We start from the raw sequence: 19,557 nt of genomic DNA, 5'->3' as shown, positions 1-19,557 counted from the left end.
ATAGTTTATTTAATGTTTATTTAAAAAAAACGCCTTGGCTGCATTTTTAGGTAAACAGCTGCAAAAAACTTTGTTGTTTGCATAACTCAGTTACCTTTTTGAAGAAGTAACTATATAATTAATTGCCCAACATTGGTCATTATATACTGTATTTTGCAGACAGAGAGTTACAGGACTCTCTCCCAGACCACAGGCTCATACTCATAATACAAGTCAGAGCTTTATTATAAAAAAAGAAAGAAAGAAAGAAAGTTTTGTTTTCAAAATTGGAGTTCAAGTTAACAACAGTGTTAACATACTACACAGGTCATGAACAAGATTCTTTTTAAATTTTCATTGTAAGTGGGCTAAAGCAGTTAATTAAAAGTAGTCCGACATAAATGTAAATGCTGTAATTTGATTATTTTAATAAACCATGTAACTTGGATGGATTCGATGCTGGCGTGACCACAGTGCACACGTCTGCTGTTGCTCACAAGAGACCGCTCAGGGAGTTTTTATGTTCGCTCATACACATGAAAAAATAGAGGGAACATTGATGTGGACATGTGACATGATCTGTTATTTATGGAGCGATACAAATGTTTTAATAACGAAGAACATTAAAACAATACTGTTGGCCATATGTCGGCAAAATTAGTGGTGTTAGTACTTAACGCGGTTCAGGTTCTACTTGGTTTTAAAGCCTTTAAAATATACGGCGTTCAATGGTTAACTTTAATCTTACAGAGAATGTGATGAGTTTTTCGACAATTAAAGTCAGTGTTATATCCACAAACAGAACAAGCTGAAATGCAGACAGGTTGTGAATGCTGCCTGGTTTTCAGTCTCGAATATACACGGTACAACCAGGATTCATAGCACTGTTAATGTTAGCTCGATTACTGCACTGGCTCTGTTCCGTGGTGTCAAGCCAAACAGACTTTAACGTTTGTTTTAACGAGCTGATGGTTTACTCGTTAAGCTAAAAGAAAGGTGCTTTATTCATAGAAGTCAAACATGTGGTCACTGTACCAGCTGGGATCTTATTTAGTACTGCTAATAACACCAACAGAAAATACTCCTTCTGTTACCGTTTTGTTATAGTCTATACACCTGAGACTGTCACCTTTCTGTCTGTCCTGCTCTTTTCCCTTCTCTCTGTTTCATAAAAGCATGAACATGTATTTATAAGTTACACTTGTGTTTGAATCCTGCAGCTTATCATACATTCGATTTCCATGTGTGAGAACTTCAAGTGTCCTGAGTCAGGATAGACTGAGGGACCCACTGCTGCAGATCACTGTTCCTGAGAATTTTCACAAAATACACTCTACAGTTTATTACTGTAACTGATTTTAATTCAGATCAGTTCAGCTTAAATTTATTTCTTATATTTCACATATTGTTGATTCTTCTAAATGAGTTAAATACTGCTTTTTGAAGGTTTGAGATCAAACTTCAAACAAAAAGCTTGAAATATCTCACTTTGTTTATAAAACAAAAAGACAAACAAATGGTGCAATATACCATTTTTTTTTTTATATGTACTACTATATTTCAGTTCATGAAATGGTTAAAAATGTGACTTAAAGACAAACAGGTTAAAGCAGTAGGTTCCCAACAGGCATTTTTTTTTATTTTTCATAGGAAAAGCAAAAGAAAAAGCAAAAAATTACTATAAAGCGACAGTAACTAAACAAAAGAAAGAAGCAACAGTACATGTTAACATAATTCTTCAGAGTATATTCAAGTTGAAAATCATCACTTTATGATAGAAAATAAATATTTTCAACTTGTTTTCACTCCTCCATGCTAGCTGAAAAAGGAGGCTGCAGTGAAGTAACAGTAGAACAGTCAGTCCCTCATGCACAGGGAACAGTATGAACCATCTAGGTTTCAGCATGCAGATGGCCACTAGTGCACAAAACTACAATCAGAACACAGTCTACATGCTAAAATCAATTCAACTCTCATTCACTGAAAGGACTTTACAGATCTGAGGCAGGGACGCTTTACCCTTTAAGTACTTCAATTTTTTTCCTTTTCAAAAATAAATTGTTGTTGACCTTCACCAACCTGTCAGCTCTTTGGGTCCTTCTACTATCCTGACTTCACACTTACAGGTTTTCCATGTTCCACTTCTGAACACACTTGTGGGACCATAAAAAGCCTATGAGTACAAAATGTTAATGCAGAAATCCAGCAGATCCTTTCAAAATTCTCAAAAAGCCCTAAAAAGTCATGGCTGCTTACTGCTCTCTATTTAAATGTTTGGCAATTCCTCTGACGCACAGATACATACAAAGGTGCATTACGACAAAGAATTGGGTCTGAACATCCATAAGTAAAAAAAAATAAAATGAAAACAAACAAACAACAAAAAAACAACCCAAACATGGCTTGGTTGTCTTATAGCAATATAGATATTGAAAATTAAGGTGAATGGTAGAATGCTTTCAAATTAAAGGAGGAAACACCTCAAGCGGTCAACCCAAAGACAGACATTCAGATTTTTTAGCCAGGTTGAAACAGGCGAAATCTCACTTGACTCGTGTTAATATGATTCAGTAAACAGTTTCTTTTGAAAAGTCTGAAACCATAAAAACCATCCTCTCTTGGCTATTTTTCTGTTGGGATCTATTCAAAAAACAGATAACATTCTTCTGCTGAAGGACTAATGGACTGACTGATCTTTCCATCTCCATAGTACATCAAGTCTCAGAAATCCAAATGTAGGCCATGTGACAGAAATGGTGACATGCCTTATTAAAAAGGGAAAAACACAGTGTAATACTAATATCTAAGTAAGACAACTGCTGCTGTAGATGATATTAGTTCCCTGTTAGAAACATGAAGATGTTCCACTTGTCCAAGTACATAAAGCTGTTCAGATCAGGTTGTCATTTCAGTAACCATTCACATAAATAAACTCAATACCACGTGCATTGACCTAATGTGAGCATCACTGTGTGTGTGTGTGTGTGTGTGTGTCTCAGACATCTGATTCAGTTCCTCTAGAGTAAACATTTGATACTTAGCAGTATGCTGCTGCCATGAGCAGAGTGAAACATATTGGTGGTGGTAGTCCATGTGTGCTGAGGAATGCGATGTCCTTAATCACAGGCTGCCGCAGAACTGACCATATATACGTCTGTGTTCACGCTCGTCCAGATGCTACGTTGATGCTTTAAGGATGACTTATGTCCTTAGTTGTTTTAACGAGTAACAGGAGCCTCCTGACCAGCTTCACATTGCCTTCTACCAAGAGGGGGCGGTGTTGGCCAGTCGTCTCATACGCCTACAAAAACAGTTTATTTGAAGAAGAATTCTTTAAAAACTGTAGGAATGATCAGAGATTTTACAAGCCTGATAACCCAGTACAAAGTATGATTTGGTCAAACTAAAAAAAGACATGCATACGTTCTAGTGCCACAATACATACACACTGATCTTAATTATTGAGATGACACCATTAAACAATCAGTAAATTATTGTAAAGAAGGTTCAATGCCTGGCTCTTCCAGTCTGCAAGATACTGCAAGAGTGTGAATGTTAGATAGAAAGCACGTCAGTGTATGCTTGTATGCATGAATGACTGATGCATGTTGCATTAAGTGCTCAGAGTAGAAAAGCAGCATATAGGAACTTATAAGGAGTTCATTTTATATACTGGCCCAAACTATGTAAATATTAATAGTTAAAACCACTCCCATTGCAAGGAAATTAAAATTCACAATGACTATATCATCCATATCATGTCTTTGCAATAGATGATGCAAGAATTATGGCTTCTGAAAAAGAGGTTTCAAAACACTACTGTGTAAATGACTCTACACTACTGATTATAGATTATTTCATGAGAAAAAAAAAACATTTACTATTTAAATTAATATGTAAGGATGGACAGACAAGTCAAAAACAATGTCTCCAGCCAAGGCTGCCCAAGGTGTGGAATACTGAAAATGGTGGCTAGAGCCTTCCATTACTTCAATGATGGAATAAGAGGGATAATGAAGCTTTTATGAAGAGCGTGAGACGGGTGAGATGCACTGTTGTTGAAAATCAGAGATTTTTAGAACGTCTCTGCAGGGAAACATTGTTAAGCTGATTTTGATATTGCACTATTAACACTCAGAGTTGAACCAGTTCTGCTCAGCTGCTCTGAAAATAAAGCCTCGATATTACATTTCATCATGAGTTCATCAACCATGTTCTGAAGCGTAGACTAATTAACATGTACAACATGTACACTTTTAATTTGTGACTCTGCCCATTTATGGAATCTTTTTTTTTTAAATTACTAACCTATTTAGTGGCACCATATGACTGTCAGTCTGATAAAAGTCAATGGAGCAGATAATAACTATATTAAATGCATCTGACTGTGTCACCTTGTGTTTCGGTCTTGGTCTCTGATCTTCTTCTCCATTTCAGCATCTGTCAGGGTCTCCAACAGGGGGCACCACTGGTCTGCATCACCTGTGTTGCGAATGGCAATCTCTACTGTGGGTAGTGGGTTCTCACTGGACACATTCCAAGTATGAGAGTAACAAATGAGTGCACCATAACACACCAAGATTCACACAGTAATTCTCAAAGGCTTATTACAGTGACTTACCTGAAAGCATAGGTCCTCTGGTGCCAGCTGAGCTGACCACGGATGCTGTAGGCAATAGTGGTGACAAACTCCCCACCGAGACCCAGCTCAGAGCACAGCTTCAATGCAAATGACTCTGGAGAGTTCTCCCTCTCTGACATGTCCCACTCAAACTGGTCCACCAGAGAGATGTTCCCTACATGGATGTTCAGCTGTGGGACATACGAAATTTTCATATACCAACCTATTATAGACGTATTTCTGTTCAACACTGCCAAGATTTGTTTACATTATACATGCTTCCCTTAGGCAGGCATTTTCATTGCTATGCAGATGATACACAGGTCTATCTATCCATGAAGCCAGATGAGACACAACAAATAGCTTAACTGCAGGAATATCTTCAAGACAAAGACCTGGATGACCTCTAATTTCCTGCTTCTAAATTCAGATAAAACTGAGATAATTGTACTCAGCCTTAAAAATCTTAGAAATATGGTATCTAAATAGATGCTTGTGTACGATGGCATTATCTTGACCTCCAGTAACACTGTAAGGAATCTTGGAGTCATTTTGATCAGGATGTCCTTCAATGTGCTTTTTAGTTACCATTAATCCTTTCAGTGTAATTTTTGTCCTGTCATCACCCCCAACTGGTCTTTACAGACCCCACTGTTGTGCTTGGCCAAAGGGGGGTCATTTGATTGCTTTGGCATGCATACTGCATTATTATGGGGTCTTTGCCTTAAAATATAAAGTGCCTTGATGTAACTGCTATGATTTGGTGCTGTATAAATAAAATTGAATTAAATCAAATCAGGTTAAGGTTAAATCAGGTTAATCATGGCTGATGAATTTGTCTAAAATAATTTAAAATTTTCTTGCTAGACATGTCATTTCTTGACTTCCTGTTAAAATTGTTACTTTGGTGCAGCACCTACCTTGATGATGACTCTCTGGTCCGCCTGGTCTTCTAAGAGACTGTCAGTGGGGTAAGACTCAATCTGCTGACGAATAGCTGATGCGATGGCTGGGACAAAAGCCAGAGGATTCAAGTCGAGGTCATCACACAAAATCTCAGCAAACATCTCTGGGGTCATAAGTTTTTCTAAGGAAAAAGCAGGTAATTAAACACAAAATAGCACCAGATGCTGCAGATATTTTCAAAGTAGTAGACGTGTATAAGTACCATTCATATTCCATGTGAAGGTATCCCGTAGTTTCTGCCCATCTATCTCCATGTCTAGACGAACAGGGACCAGTGCCTCTATCTGGGCTGCATTCTCATGGATTACTGCAGGGTCGTGGTCATCAAAACTAAGTGAGATGCATACAATCTGATGTTGCATTATTCTTGTTTTACTCAAAATTGTCAACACTAATCCAAATTAAAATTCTACACAGAGCTCACATATCACTTTCTCAAGGTCATAGATACAATTCAGACCTTTCTCCGCTGTGCCCTAAATGTAAAATAGAGGTGGGCAACCTCACGCATTGTCTATGGTCCTGCAGGAAAATACAACAATTTTGGTTCGTTATAAAATGTGAACTGGATAAGATCTTCTCTACTGACACTGAATGCAATCCATTGTGCATGCTACTCGGAGCGGCGAATGACAAAAAAAAAAAATCAGAGGAAGTCTGGAAAGCAGCTTTACAGGCTGCTAACGTTCTGCGCAAGGAAATGTGTCCTTTTGAACTGGATCACGGGCACGGGCCCATCTAAGACTCGATGGCAGCAGAAGGTACTGGAATATGTGTTGTAAGACTTCCTAACATGCAAGTTACATAGCAGGGACCATAGGTTTCATAAAATATGGGACCTATTTATGCTGTACGCCGGTTTGGATATTGCTGCTATTTTCTCACGGGCCCTGGTATAATATAAGCATGCCAATGCTACTTTACATATGACTATTGCTAACTATCTCATAATCAAAGTATATGGATTTTCTATTTATTTACTTGTATTCTTAAGCCAGGTTGCCTGTTTTGTTCTGTTATGCTGGTTTTGTTTGTTTCATAAGTTTCAGGTATGTAGTAACATGACGTTGTAACATTCACATTCTGATGAGGACACTGGGAGCAAGGATACTTGCCAAATGATACTTTGGCATCCATACTAGAGCAGCCAAGAATTGAATCAACAACCTTCCAACTGGCAGATGACCTGCTCAACTGCCTGAGCCACAGCCACCCTAGTGTAACCAATGCTATCTACCAAGAGCTGAGCAAATTACTGAATAAAAGTGAAATTACTGAAAAAACTACTAGACTATGTACAAAAAAAAAAAAAAAAAGACTATCCAAATGAGCAAGTGAGTAAAGACAATCAATGTTGTTGATATAAAAAGTAAACAACTGATGGAGACTGTGTGGGATCTTGAAAGCTGAGGTAGCTGTTCTCTAAATAAATGTCAGCAGGATTCATCAAGAGTGGCTTTACTACAAGCAAATCCAGAAAGACCTGAAACAGATATGCAACAGCTGACCAATAGAATAAGTAGAACAACACAAAACATTTACTGTCAGATGGTGATTGATCCAAATATTAATTTTTAATATTATATTAATTTCTGTCACTTAAATTGGCAGGAATCTTTTGTTTTTTCCCACTGCAGACTGGGAACACCCCACAAGAGCTGCAGTTATGTAGATGCTCTCACCTAGTCTTCTAGCCATCACAATTTGGCCAGCCAAGCCATCAAACTTGTTGAAAGACACTTGCCCATTTTAAGGACAAATCGTTCACTCGCTCCCACCCACTAACAGGTGCCACGACGAAGAGTGTTATTCACTTCACATGTCAGTGATCATATTATTATGCCTGATTTCTGTATGTACTACAGACTATGCTGAGAAGTTCAGAAACAATGTAGTGGGATAATTTCTACTAGATAAGCTATGAAATATGGTCATTATAATGGTCATTGGTGAGTTGTAGTTGCTGACAAATGAAAAAAAAAAAATGAACGCATCAGTCTTTAAAGGCCAGGATTGTGCTGTTGAATTATATTACATGATGGTGTGTCATTGCTAACCTTAACTCTGACATGAACAAGCAGAATACATACTGTAGTAATAAGTCCACAAAACACATGAGAATGGGAACAAACAGCCTCCATACCAAAGAGGGAAGGTCCTCTTCTTGTCACGGCCCATCCGGTTCCGGTTGATGGTGGTGGAGCAAGGCACAGCATCCAGATGGTGAGAGCTGTTGGGCAGTGTGGGAACCCACTGACTACTTCTCTTTGCCTTTTGCTCCCTTTACAAGAAGAATAAACAAACATCTTCTGTCTCAACAATGATCAGCAATAAGGGATTTCATCACTTAGAATTACAGACTTATCAAAGCTCTCTTGAAGCTTTGCTAAAATGTAAAAAAACAAAACAAAAAAACTATTCATCTATGCAACCAACAAAACTGAGTGAGTCATGAGTTGATGTCATCATATAACTGGGGTCTGCATTCATCAGCAGATTACCTGAGGTAAGCAGGGGGCTCTGTGTTGATAGACACTGCTTTGTATTTCTCATCATTTCCATCAAAGATCTCTTCACACTCTGAAGCCTTCAGCAGAGTAACACTGGTGGCTGTAAATGAACAATCGTCCAGAGAACAAAGACACATGTTTTACAGTAGCTTTAGCTTTTTTTTTGTTTTTTTGGGGGCAATATTTGTTTGCAGCAAGAAGTTCAGCTCAACACCAAAATTAAAGACATTTCCTATAAATTTTACTTTAAAAAGGAAAAAGTTTTTACTATTGCACTTTAAATAAAAAAATATTAAAGTACACAAGCAATATTGTATACTTTTTGTTCTTACTGTTTTTTAATTTTTTGTCAGTACACAATATTAAAAGGATTTATTTGATTTCAGTTACAGGAAATGTTTTTGGATTTTTTTTAAGTTTACTTTTAGTTATCTGTAACAACACTGACAGTCACATCAATCTGTAAAGGTAAAGTCTCAAGATACATGATGTTATTGAGAGTCCAGTAATAAACTCAGGCATAATATTGTTTAAATACTTGAAATGTTTGCAGTTTTTGCCATCTAACGGACTTAACTCCATTTTGAAGGTAAATGTACTTTTTATTTCTGCACAGCTGAGTGTATTGCTTACATTTCTCCATATCATTTTGAGTAATTGATTGAAAGTAGGACTTTTTTGTTGTTGTGGTAGTGTCTGGGGTTTTCTCAAACTGCCTTCATGTCTGCAGAAGATTTTGTGGATAGGAAATTCTATACAACCCTGGGAGTAGTCCAAATCATGTTAATATCCACAGTAACCCCTTACCCTGCACACATACAAAAAGCCACTCACCATGTGACGATGCTACAATTTTCTTTCTCTCCTCCACAGAGGCCAGCCTCCTCCATAAAGATGGATATCTTTTATAAAGGGAGCCTCTGAACATCCGCAGATAGTTTCCAACCTTGAACAGCAAAGTGCATGTGTTTTTCCAATCCACAGTGAAACAAATGTTAAAAACAAAGAACCAAAGAAACAGATAACAGCACCTGTCATAACTGCAGTTCTATCAAAAGAACCATTTCATTTTTTGTTTATAGTGATTTAGCTGTAATTGTTCTTCCATGTTCTTAAATGCAGATGCAACTACTGCTTTCTGCTGGCTAGATGATGCTAGCATGCTAACGAGCACCACTGATGCCTCAATAAACAAAGAAGCATGTGAAACGAAGAGCAGGGTGTACACTCAGTCAAACAAGCTGCTACCAAAGCTCTAATTGTGCCGTTCCAAACCAGTAAAAACTAACGTCAGCTTCTGCCGTTTTGCTGTAACTTCATATTCCCTACTCATTAACTTGGGTTACTGCAGTTAGTTGAAATGAGTTATGTTAAAATAAAGTAAGACTGGAAAAAAATATCTTTCTGCTTTGTGTAACATGCTTAAGTGATGCAGCTTGAGCCGTCTGTCATTATTATTAAGACCGTTTTGATGTCACTTTTGCACTGCTCAAAAGGTAGTCACAAGATATCAATCAATCAGTGTGACGCTATGAAGACACTGTGGACCCAAATCTCTCAGGAATGTTTCCAGTTCCTTGTTAAATATGTGAAACAGAACTAAATCAGTTGGGGATAGACTTTAGCCCAAACAAACTGGATAATCTGAAGAAAATTGATGTTGTCTTAACTATTAGCACACTAAAGATGCAAATCATTCATTAAGAAAAACAAATGTTTCCAAACCACCTTGCAAATGTTAATAAACATTAGGACTGCTTTTCATTGTCATGCCAACTAATTTGAAAGCTAGCAAACATTTCAATCACTGTTTGTAGAAACAAAAGGAGCTGCACCAGTTGTAAGCATGGCACAGTCCTGGCTTTGAAATACCATCCAAAACTCTGTCTTATCTTAACTTGATCTGTCTTATTTCCAAACTAGTCTTCTGCTTTAAAAACGAAAAACAACACACACACACACACACACACACACACACACACACACACACTTTTGTTTTTTCCAACCGGGTGTGAAAATAAACCCCGTTTCTCTTCTTGTAAGCAAAAATGTGGACATGAGAGGATCAGACCCTTTAACCCGCACATGCATACAGTAATTTACCAAGAAGAAACTCCTAACAAGACAACACCAGGGCTAGAAGCTATAGCAGCTCATGACATTCCCTCCAAACAGCTGAGGTAGGATGTGACATTCGAAGGTGCCACAGCTCACTATTGATGCCATGTTTTGAGCTAACTGTCAATCAAATTTTAAGATCCTAAGATTGGTGCCTCCAAAATGCTGCTGTGGTGAAAAATTTAGCTGAACTCTGCAAAGGGTGATTGCAAAAAATACCTTTAAGGTCTTCCAAACAGTGCTAGCCCGCACAGTGCAGTGGACAACTATACGTTTTTATTCACCTTTTTCACCAAGTGGGTTGTGTTTGTCGACTCAAGCAGTGCAAAAGTGACATCAAAACGGTCAGAATAATAATGGCAGACGGCTCAAGCTTAGTTGAAATGGATTATGTTAAAATAAAGTAACTGCAGTAACCCAAGTTAACGAATGGGGAATACCAAGTTACAGCAAAACGACAGAAGCTGAGGTTAGTTTTTACTGGTTTGGAACGGCACAATTAGAGCTTTGGTAGCAGCTTGTTTGACTGACTACACCCCGCTCTTCGTTTCACATGCTTCTTTGTTTATTGAGGCATCAGTGGCGCTCGTTAGCATGCTAGCATCATCTAGCCAGCAGAAAGGATAACTGCAGCAAGCATAAGAGATTTAGGCCCCGAAAGTTTGTGTACAGACCGTCACATACCTCCGACCCCACCATGTAAAAGTCTCCATCTTGTTCGAGCTGAAATTTTACCGGCTTCTGGCCAAACGTTTTACTGAGAGCTAATTGCATCTTTACGCAGTCACTATACTGCTAATTATTTGAGTAGCCTTTCTTCAGGTGCGTTCGCAGCCTGAGTTGAAAATGGGAAATCCGTTATCGTCCCTTCAAATAGGGTTTGCTTACTTATACCAATTAGGAGCATGTCTGCTCACCAAGTATAAAACGACATAAAGATTATCCACAAAAAATTGAAAACTACAGCAATTTCTGTACCACTCCCTATTTAGATGGATTAAATGAGGACATTCAATTTTGGAAGAATTTTTCCCGAAAAGGTCTAAACGCTTCATGGGATGCTACTCTCTTTCTGTCCTCGTTCAAAGTGGATGAACAATTTCCAGTGCTCATTACCGCCCCTACTGTTCTACATTAAAAATTAGATTTAACTCCGCCAGCTGCAGAGGTTATCTGCGATGTCCATATTATTGTACAGTTCTCACAATTCCTTATGAAACTAATGCAGCGGTCCCCAACCTTTTTTGCGCCACGGACCGGTTTATGTCCGATAATATTTTCACGGACCGGCCTTTAAGGTGTCGCGGATAAATACAACAAAATAAAATCAGTACCGGTACCAAAAAAAGATTTATTCATAACACACGGGAAAAGACCCAGGGAAACCGAGTTAATGATTTAAAAAAAAAAAAATGCTAAAAACCGATAAAACCTCGAAAACCATAAATTTCACACCCGAGCCTCAACTCTCACGGTCCGGTACCAAACAACTCATGGACCGGTACCAGCTTGGGGGCTGGGGACTGCTGATCTAATGCGAACGGCACATAGGTCTTCTAGATATTGGATCAAAATACACACACAGAGAGTGCCAAATAACCAAGATTAGCCCAAGTATTCATAAATCCATTTTTTAGGCACATGAAGGATTCTTTCTACTCCAGTAAGTCTACTATAAAAAATGGATTGTGTATTACAGATATGCTATCTCAATCAAATTAAATATGACAATAGTGCAGAAAACACCAATATTCCAGAAGTGCGTGCAAGGAACAAAATTTACATACTTGTCTTTCTGGAACACTTAAAAAACATATCTGCCATTTGAATTTTCAAAAAGTCAAAATTTTGTTTTGCTACCAATAAGGCAAGAAAAACTAACCATTCTTGTAAAAAGATATTGCTTAATAATAACTGGCTGCATAAATGCCTGGAGGCGTTTTCAAATGGCTAGCTTTGACATGCCATTACCAACCACTTTACACTTATAACAGATTCAGCAAATCTGACATGACATTGAAATGTCTGCCTTTAGGCTCAAGATAGCTTGCTAACCCATTATTCTCACTTTGCGCCACACCTCATGGGCTATGAAATCATAAACAGTGAAAATCCTTACATCTCCGTCTCTAACAATAAGACAAGTTACAAGAGTCTTTCAACTGACATGTTGCATTTTTACACTCAGAATTAGTAAGAACATCTTTGGTTTCAAGCGAAAACTAAAACATTTCAAAGAGATGAAACCAAACTATTGTTTGCAACAGACATTTATTCTTTAAAAAAGTGAAATAAAAAAAATGCACTCTTTGTAAATAAATTCATTTCAATAATATTCCACTGCTGTCATTTTCCTCTTTCATATAATTGTATGCCATAATTTATTCATTTATTTTTCCCCGGAGACAAAGACAAACATCACCTGAGGCCCTCAGGTTCACCATCCACAGTTCCATCGGAAGCTTGTATTCTATCAAATAGTCTTAGAGCGACGATCTGGCATCAAGAAGAGTTTGTGAAGATGATTAAAGCCCATATACACAGACAACACACCGTTATCTCCAAACCACTTGTGGCTGTTTGGCATTCCTCATCCACAACTAAACAAACACGTCAAAAACAAAGACCATGTCTTCAACTCTCTGAGAGAAGGTCCCTGAAGGTGACCTGATGATCAGGGATGAAATAGAGGGTGTATTTAACCACCAAGGCGCTGTCCTTCCCCCCACGCAAACCCGCCCGGGCGGTCCTCTGGCAGGGGGTTATAGTTGGCATCTTCTTCTGGAGTGTCAAAGAGCATCTTTCTGTGGGAGAAACACGGCAAAAGGAGAATGAGTCATTTCTACAAACACAGAAGTAGTGCTAGTGATGCAGCTAAGAACGGATTTTTGTTAGATTGTCCAACATAAAAAAATATGTCAATCAAACTGAAGATACACAGCAGCTTTATCCAGAACAAAATATGGAAACGGACTGCTGTCTACATATGTAGGCCTCTTGTCTTTTCAGGGTTTGCCTTGATTTCAAGAGCCACATAGGAACTTCCCATGAATTTATTATGAATTTCTACCACAGCCCCTTTTGATGATGTCATTTTTTTAAGAATCCACTATTTTTGATAGAAAAAAAAAAATGGCCTGCTCTTATCTGCGTTTTGCAACTTGCGCAATTTCAGTTAGTCTTCGAAGACACTATTTAGTACTTTGTGAATTCCAAGTTTTATTTCTGTTAATGAAGAATATAGCTTGAGCATATGTCAACATAATGTTTAAATGACAAAAGCATTTTGTGAAACAACAATTGGATTTCAGCCAACCAAATTAATTTGTGCTTGAAGTGTGTTTTGTAGCTCGTTATTGATTCTAAGGGCATGACATGCTTTTTCCACTGTTCTCCTACTTCAGCTGGCCTCAGGGAAGAGAGAAAAATCAAAGGAAAGAACAATAACTGGATCTTAGAAAAGTAGTTAAATCATGACAGACACCTCTGTGTGTGTAAAGACCAGCTGCACATGGTGGTTAAAGGTGACTGCAGCCACATGTCTGTTTAGAGAAATTCCCATCTGCTACTTAAAACTTCTCTCACACCACAAATATTAGAATTATTCTGTGACTCACATGATTGATGGGGTCTTGAGCCACCTTCCACCACCTGGTTGATTTGGGAAAACATCCTCCAGGAAGAAGTACACATGACCAACAGCAATACCTCAAGAGAAAAATACAAATCAGTTTTATTCTAACCCATCAAAACCTTGCTGTACACCACTAAACACAGCAGGTACCTGCAAATCTTAGCATACCACCAAAGTACCGAACACTGACAGCAGGGGTCAATTATAAGCACCTAAAAGATCCACAATGATAGAGTTGCCCAGCAGAAGTGAGAATCCCATTAGCACCCAGGGCAGGAAGGGTGCCTGAAAGTTGAGCAGGCCAAAGAAGTTCATGCGAACATTCGGGTTCCGTCGACTCCACACGTATACCAGCATGATGGTGAAGGCCTGGCCCAGGAACACCAGACTCACAAAAGTGCCAAATATCTGAGACTTCATTGAGGACAAATGGCTGAACATTACTGCTGACTGTTTGTGTCTGCCCAACATTAACAGACTAATAATCAATCAACGGCAGCAGAGAGATCGAAAAGTTGCTTACCACATAAGGAGTGTATGTATGTATATATGTCGTATATAAAGTTGTTCTCTGAACGATCTAAGAGGATACAGTCATCAGAAGTCCACCAAAGAGAAACATGAAGACAAAGTCAGCCGTGCGTCCCCTGAAAGAGCCCTCCTCCAGCATTCGACAGTATCTGTACCTGCAAGTACATGGTTAAGGAAAGCTGCGAGAAAAATGTACACGTCATCACCATCATCCCAATTTGTGCTTTAATTTTTTTATTTTTTTATTTTTTTACAAGAACTCTATTTTTACATAACTTTTTAACATATCATCTCTAAAACCACACCCGGCGTTCCCCAGTGAAACAGAAAGTAAAGCATGCATAGCGACTTTATGTGTAAAGAGCTGTGGAACTGAGAAGGATACAGAAAAATCATATTGAACAGGAAATTGAAACCAACCGGACCAAAAAACAGGAAGTTGGTTATTAGTCGCCATACCTAGAAGTGAAAGAAACAATATTCAGCTGCAGATAACAGTAAAACTACTACATCCATTTGTCCAGTTTAAAATAATGTCAGTGCAGGCTTTGTTTAATCCTCAGCTCAACAAGTTCACATTCACATAGAAATGTTGAAATCTTGATTTTTATTTAATTATGTAATTATTTTACTGTAGTTTATATTTTGCACCAGCAGTTTTACATTTTTCGTTAAATGGAACCAGATCTGTTACTTTCCGGTTCCTTATTTTTAGTATTAGTCTAGAGTAGCTTTGATTTAGTCACAGTTCAAAATAATCATTATTTGTCTTATACTGCCCATTGTTGAGGTCCCTCAGTTTTACTGCTTACCCATATATTTTCAATCTTCTGACTGGCTGCTTAAACAGCGGGTTTTCATTTTGGTATGGTCTTAATCTGAGGGTCAGATAACTCACCTGATAATTTCTTAGAATTAAATCTGGGTTGAAGTAGAGCTGAAATGGTGTGATGATCTCTAGTTGCTGAAAGAGAAAGCAAAGTAAAGAATAAGTTATATGTAACAACAATGACAATGGCACAAAAAGATCCAGTGTATCTTTATTAAAACCAAGCTTAGTCCACTGTGTACACAAACAGAAATAATGCTCTGGTTTAGACAAATCTGACCTGGCATTTTCTGGAAAATCAGCTGCATAAGACAGCTGCTTACACAGTATAAGTCTAAGCTTGATTCATCAAGACAACAGAACTGCAGTCAGACAAGTCGGAGTCCTGCTCCGCTTTCTTTTCTACACTTTAATATTACCTGGAGCTAAAAGCACCAACATCACAATACTTTGATTTATAAGTATTAGTACTGAACAAGGAATCAAGACATGTAAAACTTTGGGCAAATACTGACACTGAGCCATTATCTACCCCTGTATTTCCCCTTCCTGTTTGAGATCAAAGCAGTGAATGCTGGAGAAACCCTACTGTTTTACTCTGGATTTCTTGTTGCCTTTTAGTTATTTATTTTCTCCTTTGTACCAGAGATATATCTTCACAAACAGTTAAATCCACTTAAGGTCCTTCAGCTCTTCATCGTCACACTATTTTTAAACATTAAAAACAAAGGAAATCTAGAAAACACAGATCAATATCAGCCCGTGACAATGGTAAATTCATCTTATTTGCTGATAGCTGATATTGCCGACTCTGAAAATACCAATATCCAATAATCAATAAGAAGTGCATTTACTTTCAGAACTGTGACAGTACTGTAAAAAGTACACTCAGAATGCCTTATCAGCCAACTCACATGGGGTTTAGGCAGCTATTTTGCATATTTCTTGTTATTGCATCAGAAACTGAAAATGACACGACTGTGCACATTATAACAGTAACTGCAAAATAAGCCATTTTATGCTAATAATTACAATAATTCAAAAATACTGACTACTGTTTAAAAAAAAAAAAAAACAATAAGAAGCTCCAAAATACCAAAATTTCACAGTCAGCTTCATGCAGTTCTGTGAAAAACTTTTAGCCCCCCTTAATGAATTCTTTCTTTCCCTCTTTTTTGTACTGTCACACATTTTTTTCAGAGCAAGCAAATTTTAACATTACATAAAGAGAACCCAAGCAAATACAAATTTCAGTTTTTTAACTAGTGATTTTATTCATTAAGTGAAAAAGCTATCCAAACATACCTGACCCTGTGTGGAAAAGTAACTGCCCTCTGACCCTAACTGCTAATGCCACCCCCAGCAACAATAACGGCAAACCAGCCTTTGCGATAACCGGCTATGAGGTTTTTAAGATGTATCTGGGTGAAATCTGGCCCACTCATATTAGCAGAAGTAGTGGTTGACGCAGGTTTGGAGTAATTTTGGTAGGCTGGCCTCTCCTGGGAAGGAATGATTTGCACCCAACACCTTCTCAACCTACCTACATGGGCTTTAAAATGGCTCCACTGTGACCAACTGAAACATCATCGGCCAGTTCTGTATCACCTTTTCCCACTGCTGCACACACATGCAGAAAAACAAATTCGTCTAATGCAGTGCGACAGTCCCCACATTTTACATCTAAGACAGCTTGAAAGAAAGAGCATATATAACATGTATTCCCTAAAACTGGACTGTAAAATTCTAATAATGTTTATCCATGATGATGAGAGTGACGTGAGCCGCTAGCACCAGGTAGCTCTTAACCCTACAGGATAAATAAACAACAACTGTAGCTTGTGATGCGCGCTAAGGAAATTATCGGTCGTTTCAACAGCAGTTTGACAGGTCAGAGAGAGGCCGTGGCACCGGGTACAAGTAGCCCGCTCCGCTTATAGCTTCATATCACTTAAACAAGAGATCCAACTAGGTTCAGTTCAGGCACGTACCCTTCTAACAGGTTCCCAAGCACCGAGCTAGCACCGAAGTAACCACCTTACGATGACCGCGGTAAGCAGTGCGAGTTTATTATTCCCTGTCTAACCCTGAGAACACCTGAATGAGTCTTACCACCGCAGCAGTTGTGAGTACACAGGCGGTTGTGTATGCCCTGGTAACAACAGGAATCTGTAGGTATTCCTGTTGCAGCGTCTGGTAAGCCATTTTAGACCGACTGAAAGCTTCCGGCACTTTCTTGACACGTCATCCCACAAAGCCAACGGTGCTGCATTCAAGCACGTGGGACAAATGGCAAATGTTCCAGTTTCTACACTTTTATACAATCTATGGTCTTTCGCCGATGTTTTTACTGAATATACAGATGTGGATCGTAAGACTGATGGTTTTTGTAGTTTCCATATTTCAAGAAGAACTAATGTAGTACAGTTTTTATTTATTTTGTTTTGTTCAAAAAAAAAGAAGAAAAAAGACGTAGACTTCAAAATACACGTAATATTCTAAGACGAAATAGGATATTACCTGGAGATTGTTATACACTTTAGGTTGCTCTATTCCTTTTATTGAAATATCTTAAAGATGTATGAGGGTATATTACCTTTTAGAACACAAGTCCTGTCGAAATTATTTTAGCAAAGAATCAGCATATTATCAGAGGCGTGTGGAGAAGCGTGTTGCCAACATTCATGGGGTATTCCCTCTTTACACTGGCTGTGTCAAGATCCAGCCTTGGAAAAGAAAGCAGGTGGTCTCTTCAAAAGAAAGCTTTCAAATTTTAACCTCGTAAATTTTTTTTGTGTGCAAAATGTATTTTTAAAGTGTGTGTGTGTGTGTATAATAGAAATCACTTAAAGTTCTAGAACAAAACACTGAATGACTGGAAAATACACTGCTCAAAAAGAGGAGTTAAAACACATATCTTGATGAATGAAATCTTCCCCAGGTAAGCACGTGTACCAGGACATTCATGTGATGTAAAAGAAAATGTGATTCATCAGACCAGGCCAGCTTCTTCCATTGCTCTGTGGATTAATTCTGATGCTCACACATCCGTTATTGGCACTGGTCTGAAGCCATGCTGCCCCATAAATGACAAACTGTGATGGACTGTGTATTCTGAAACTTTCCTATCAGAAACTATATTAACTTTTCAGCAGTTTGAGCTATAGTTAACTAATTTGTTGTATCCGATTATACAGGCCAGCCTGAGCCTCGACTCCCCACATGGATGTCATACTATGCTTGCCATAAAACTACTGTGGGTTCACCACTGTTCCTTCCTTGGACCACTTTTGATAGATAATGAACACTGCAGACCAGGAACATCCCACAAGAGCTGCAGTTTCGGAGGTGCTCCAGTCCAGTCGTCTGACCATTACAATGTGGCCTTTGTGCAAATTTGACAATCTTTATGCTTGCCTATATATCCAGCTGCTATAACAACATCTGGAAGAAGCAACTGCTATTACAACTAGAGATTGATGAGGTCCAACACAAATGCTATGACAAGGGAGAGCCAGGATGTCAGATAAGCAGGAAGATGTCATCATCCTCACCTGCCAAGCAAAGACTCACAACATTCAAGATGTACTCTCAGTGGCAGGGGGATAATATGAGAACAGCCCTGCCAAGGCTAGAGACTAAGCAATTCTCGAAGAGCACATGGGAGAAAGAGGCAACACATAAAAACAATGCTTAGTGGCTAGCAACCTCCATCAACAAGCTCCAAAAATCATCAGAGTGGAAGACTCAAGCATAAAGAGCTAAATGGCACCATGATTCACAGTTACTGCCTAAAGAAGCTAACTGCACTCCAGTGTCAAATAGAACAACTGAACCAGCTTCTAATGGATAGGGATAATAGATAATGGATGTGATATATATTTAGACTGACTAACTGAACGCTGAACAGTCCTGAGTCTCAGAAGGGGCCACTTCCATCCAACTACTGACCAATAACTGGCCTCAGCACCAAATGGAAGCTCCTGCCAGGCATCATAGCGGCCATGACGAAAAGTTCATGTTCAATACATGAGCAAGGCCCAGAAAGGAATTAGCAGCAACACCAGTGGGGCAAAATCCCAGCTACTGGTACAACTACTCATGGATGGTAAGACCAGGCGGACCAACCTGTGCACTGCCTGGATTTACTACAAGGCCTTTGACTCAGTGAACTAAATAAGAGCCTTCATCAGGAATGCAATGGGGATATGGTAAACAGCCAACTTCAAGCCAGATGGACAAGTCACCATCAAGTGTGGGATTTACCAAGGAAATGCTCTGTTCCCACTTCTGTTCAGCATAGGCCTGAGTCCCCTCAGCTCATTAATAAGACTGGCTACGGACTGGAGCAAATGTCAGCCGCTTCCTC

The 19,557-nt window shown here is 38.7% G+C and overlaps 2 protein-coding genes across 2 annotated transcripts; both read right to left on the bottom strand.

Moving 5' to 3' along the window:
• Nucleotides 1-1,592: 1,592 nt before the first annotated feature.
• Nucleotides 1,593-11,276, bottom strand: LOC146384171 (SWI/SNF-related matrix-associated actin-dependent regulator of chromatin subfamily B member 1-like). The gene is made up of 9 exons (XM_084936043.1): nucleotides 10,879-11,276; nucleotides 8,911-9,022; nucleotides 8,068-8,176; nucleotides 7,710-7,847; nucleotides 5,769-5,896; nucleotides 5,521-5,687; nucleotides 4,601-4,791; nucleotides 4,374-4,505; nucleotides 1,593-3,280 (listed from the first exon to the last, which is right to left on the bottom strand). The coding sequence occupies exons 1-9, from the start codon at nucleotides 10,966-10,968 to the stop codon at nucleotides 3,241-3,243; spliced, it is 1,107 nt and encodes a 368-aa protein (XP_084792169.1). The 5' UTR covers nucleotides 10,969-11,276; the 3' UTR covers nucleotides 1,593-3,240.
• Nucleotides 11,277-12,446: 1,170 nt separating this feature from the next.
• On the bottom strand, nucleotides 12,447-17,443 carry derl2 (derlin 2). Its single transcript, XM_084936044.1, has 7 exons — nucleotides 17,301-17,443; nucleotides 15,258-15,323; nucleotides 14,745-14,818; nucleotides 14,421-14,514; nucleotides 14,041-14,236; nucleotides 13,812-13,902; nucleotides 12,447-12,998 (listed from the first exon to the last, which is right to left on the bottom strand). Exons 1-7 carry the CDS (start codon nucleotides 17,391-17,393, stop codon nucleotides 12,893-12,895), a joined length of 720 nt encoding a protein of 239 aa, XP_084792170.1. The 5' UTR covers nucleotides 17,394-17,443; the 3' UTR covers nucleotides 12,447-12,892.
• Between the last annotated feature and the right edge of the window lie 2,114 nt (nucleotides 17,444-19,557).

This window comes from Perissodus microlepis, chromosome 7 (assembly GCF_051167445.1).
Source record: "Perissodus microlepis isolate ML-2025 ecotype Zambia chromosome 7, ASM5116744v1, whole genome shotgun sequence".
NCBI lineage: Eukaryota > Metazoa > Chordata > Actinopteri > Cichliformes > Cichlidae > Perissodus > Perissodus microlepis.
Note: the sequence above shows the minus strand (reverse complement) of the source record. Positions and strands in the feature narration are given on the sequence as shown.

Bases quoted from the DNA above. Each gene is read 5' to 3' on its own strand.
- derl2 (XM_084936044.1), bottom strand. From the start codon at position 17,393: ATGGCTTACCAGACGCTGCAACAGGAATACCTACAGATTCCTGTTGTT. The intron at 14,819-15,257 runs GTGAGTTATCTG...TTTCACTTCTAG, and splicing joins TAATTCTAAGAAATTATCAG to GTATGGCGACTAATAACCAA. The intron at 14,515-14,744 runs GTATCCTTCTCA...ATGTACTTGCAG, and splicing joins CTGTTCAATATGATTTTTCT to GTACAGATACTGTCGAATGC.
- LOC146384171 (XM_084936043.1), bottom strand. From the start codon at position 10,968: ATGCAATTAGCTCTCAGTAAAACGTTTGGCCAGAAGCCGGTAAAATTT. The intron at 7,848-8,067 runs GTAATCTGCTGA...CTTCTTGTAAAG, and splicing joins GAGCCCCCTGCTTACCTCAG to GGAGCAAAAGGCAAAGAGAA. The intron at 5,688-5,768 runs GTACTTATACAC...CTTTTTCCTTAG, and splicing joins CTTCACATGGAATATGAATG to AAAAACTTATGACCCCAGAG.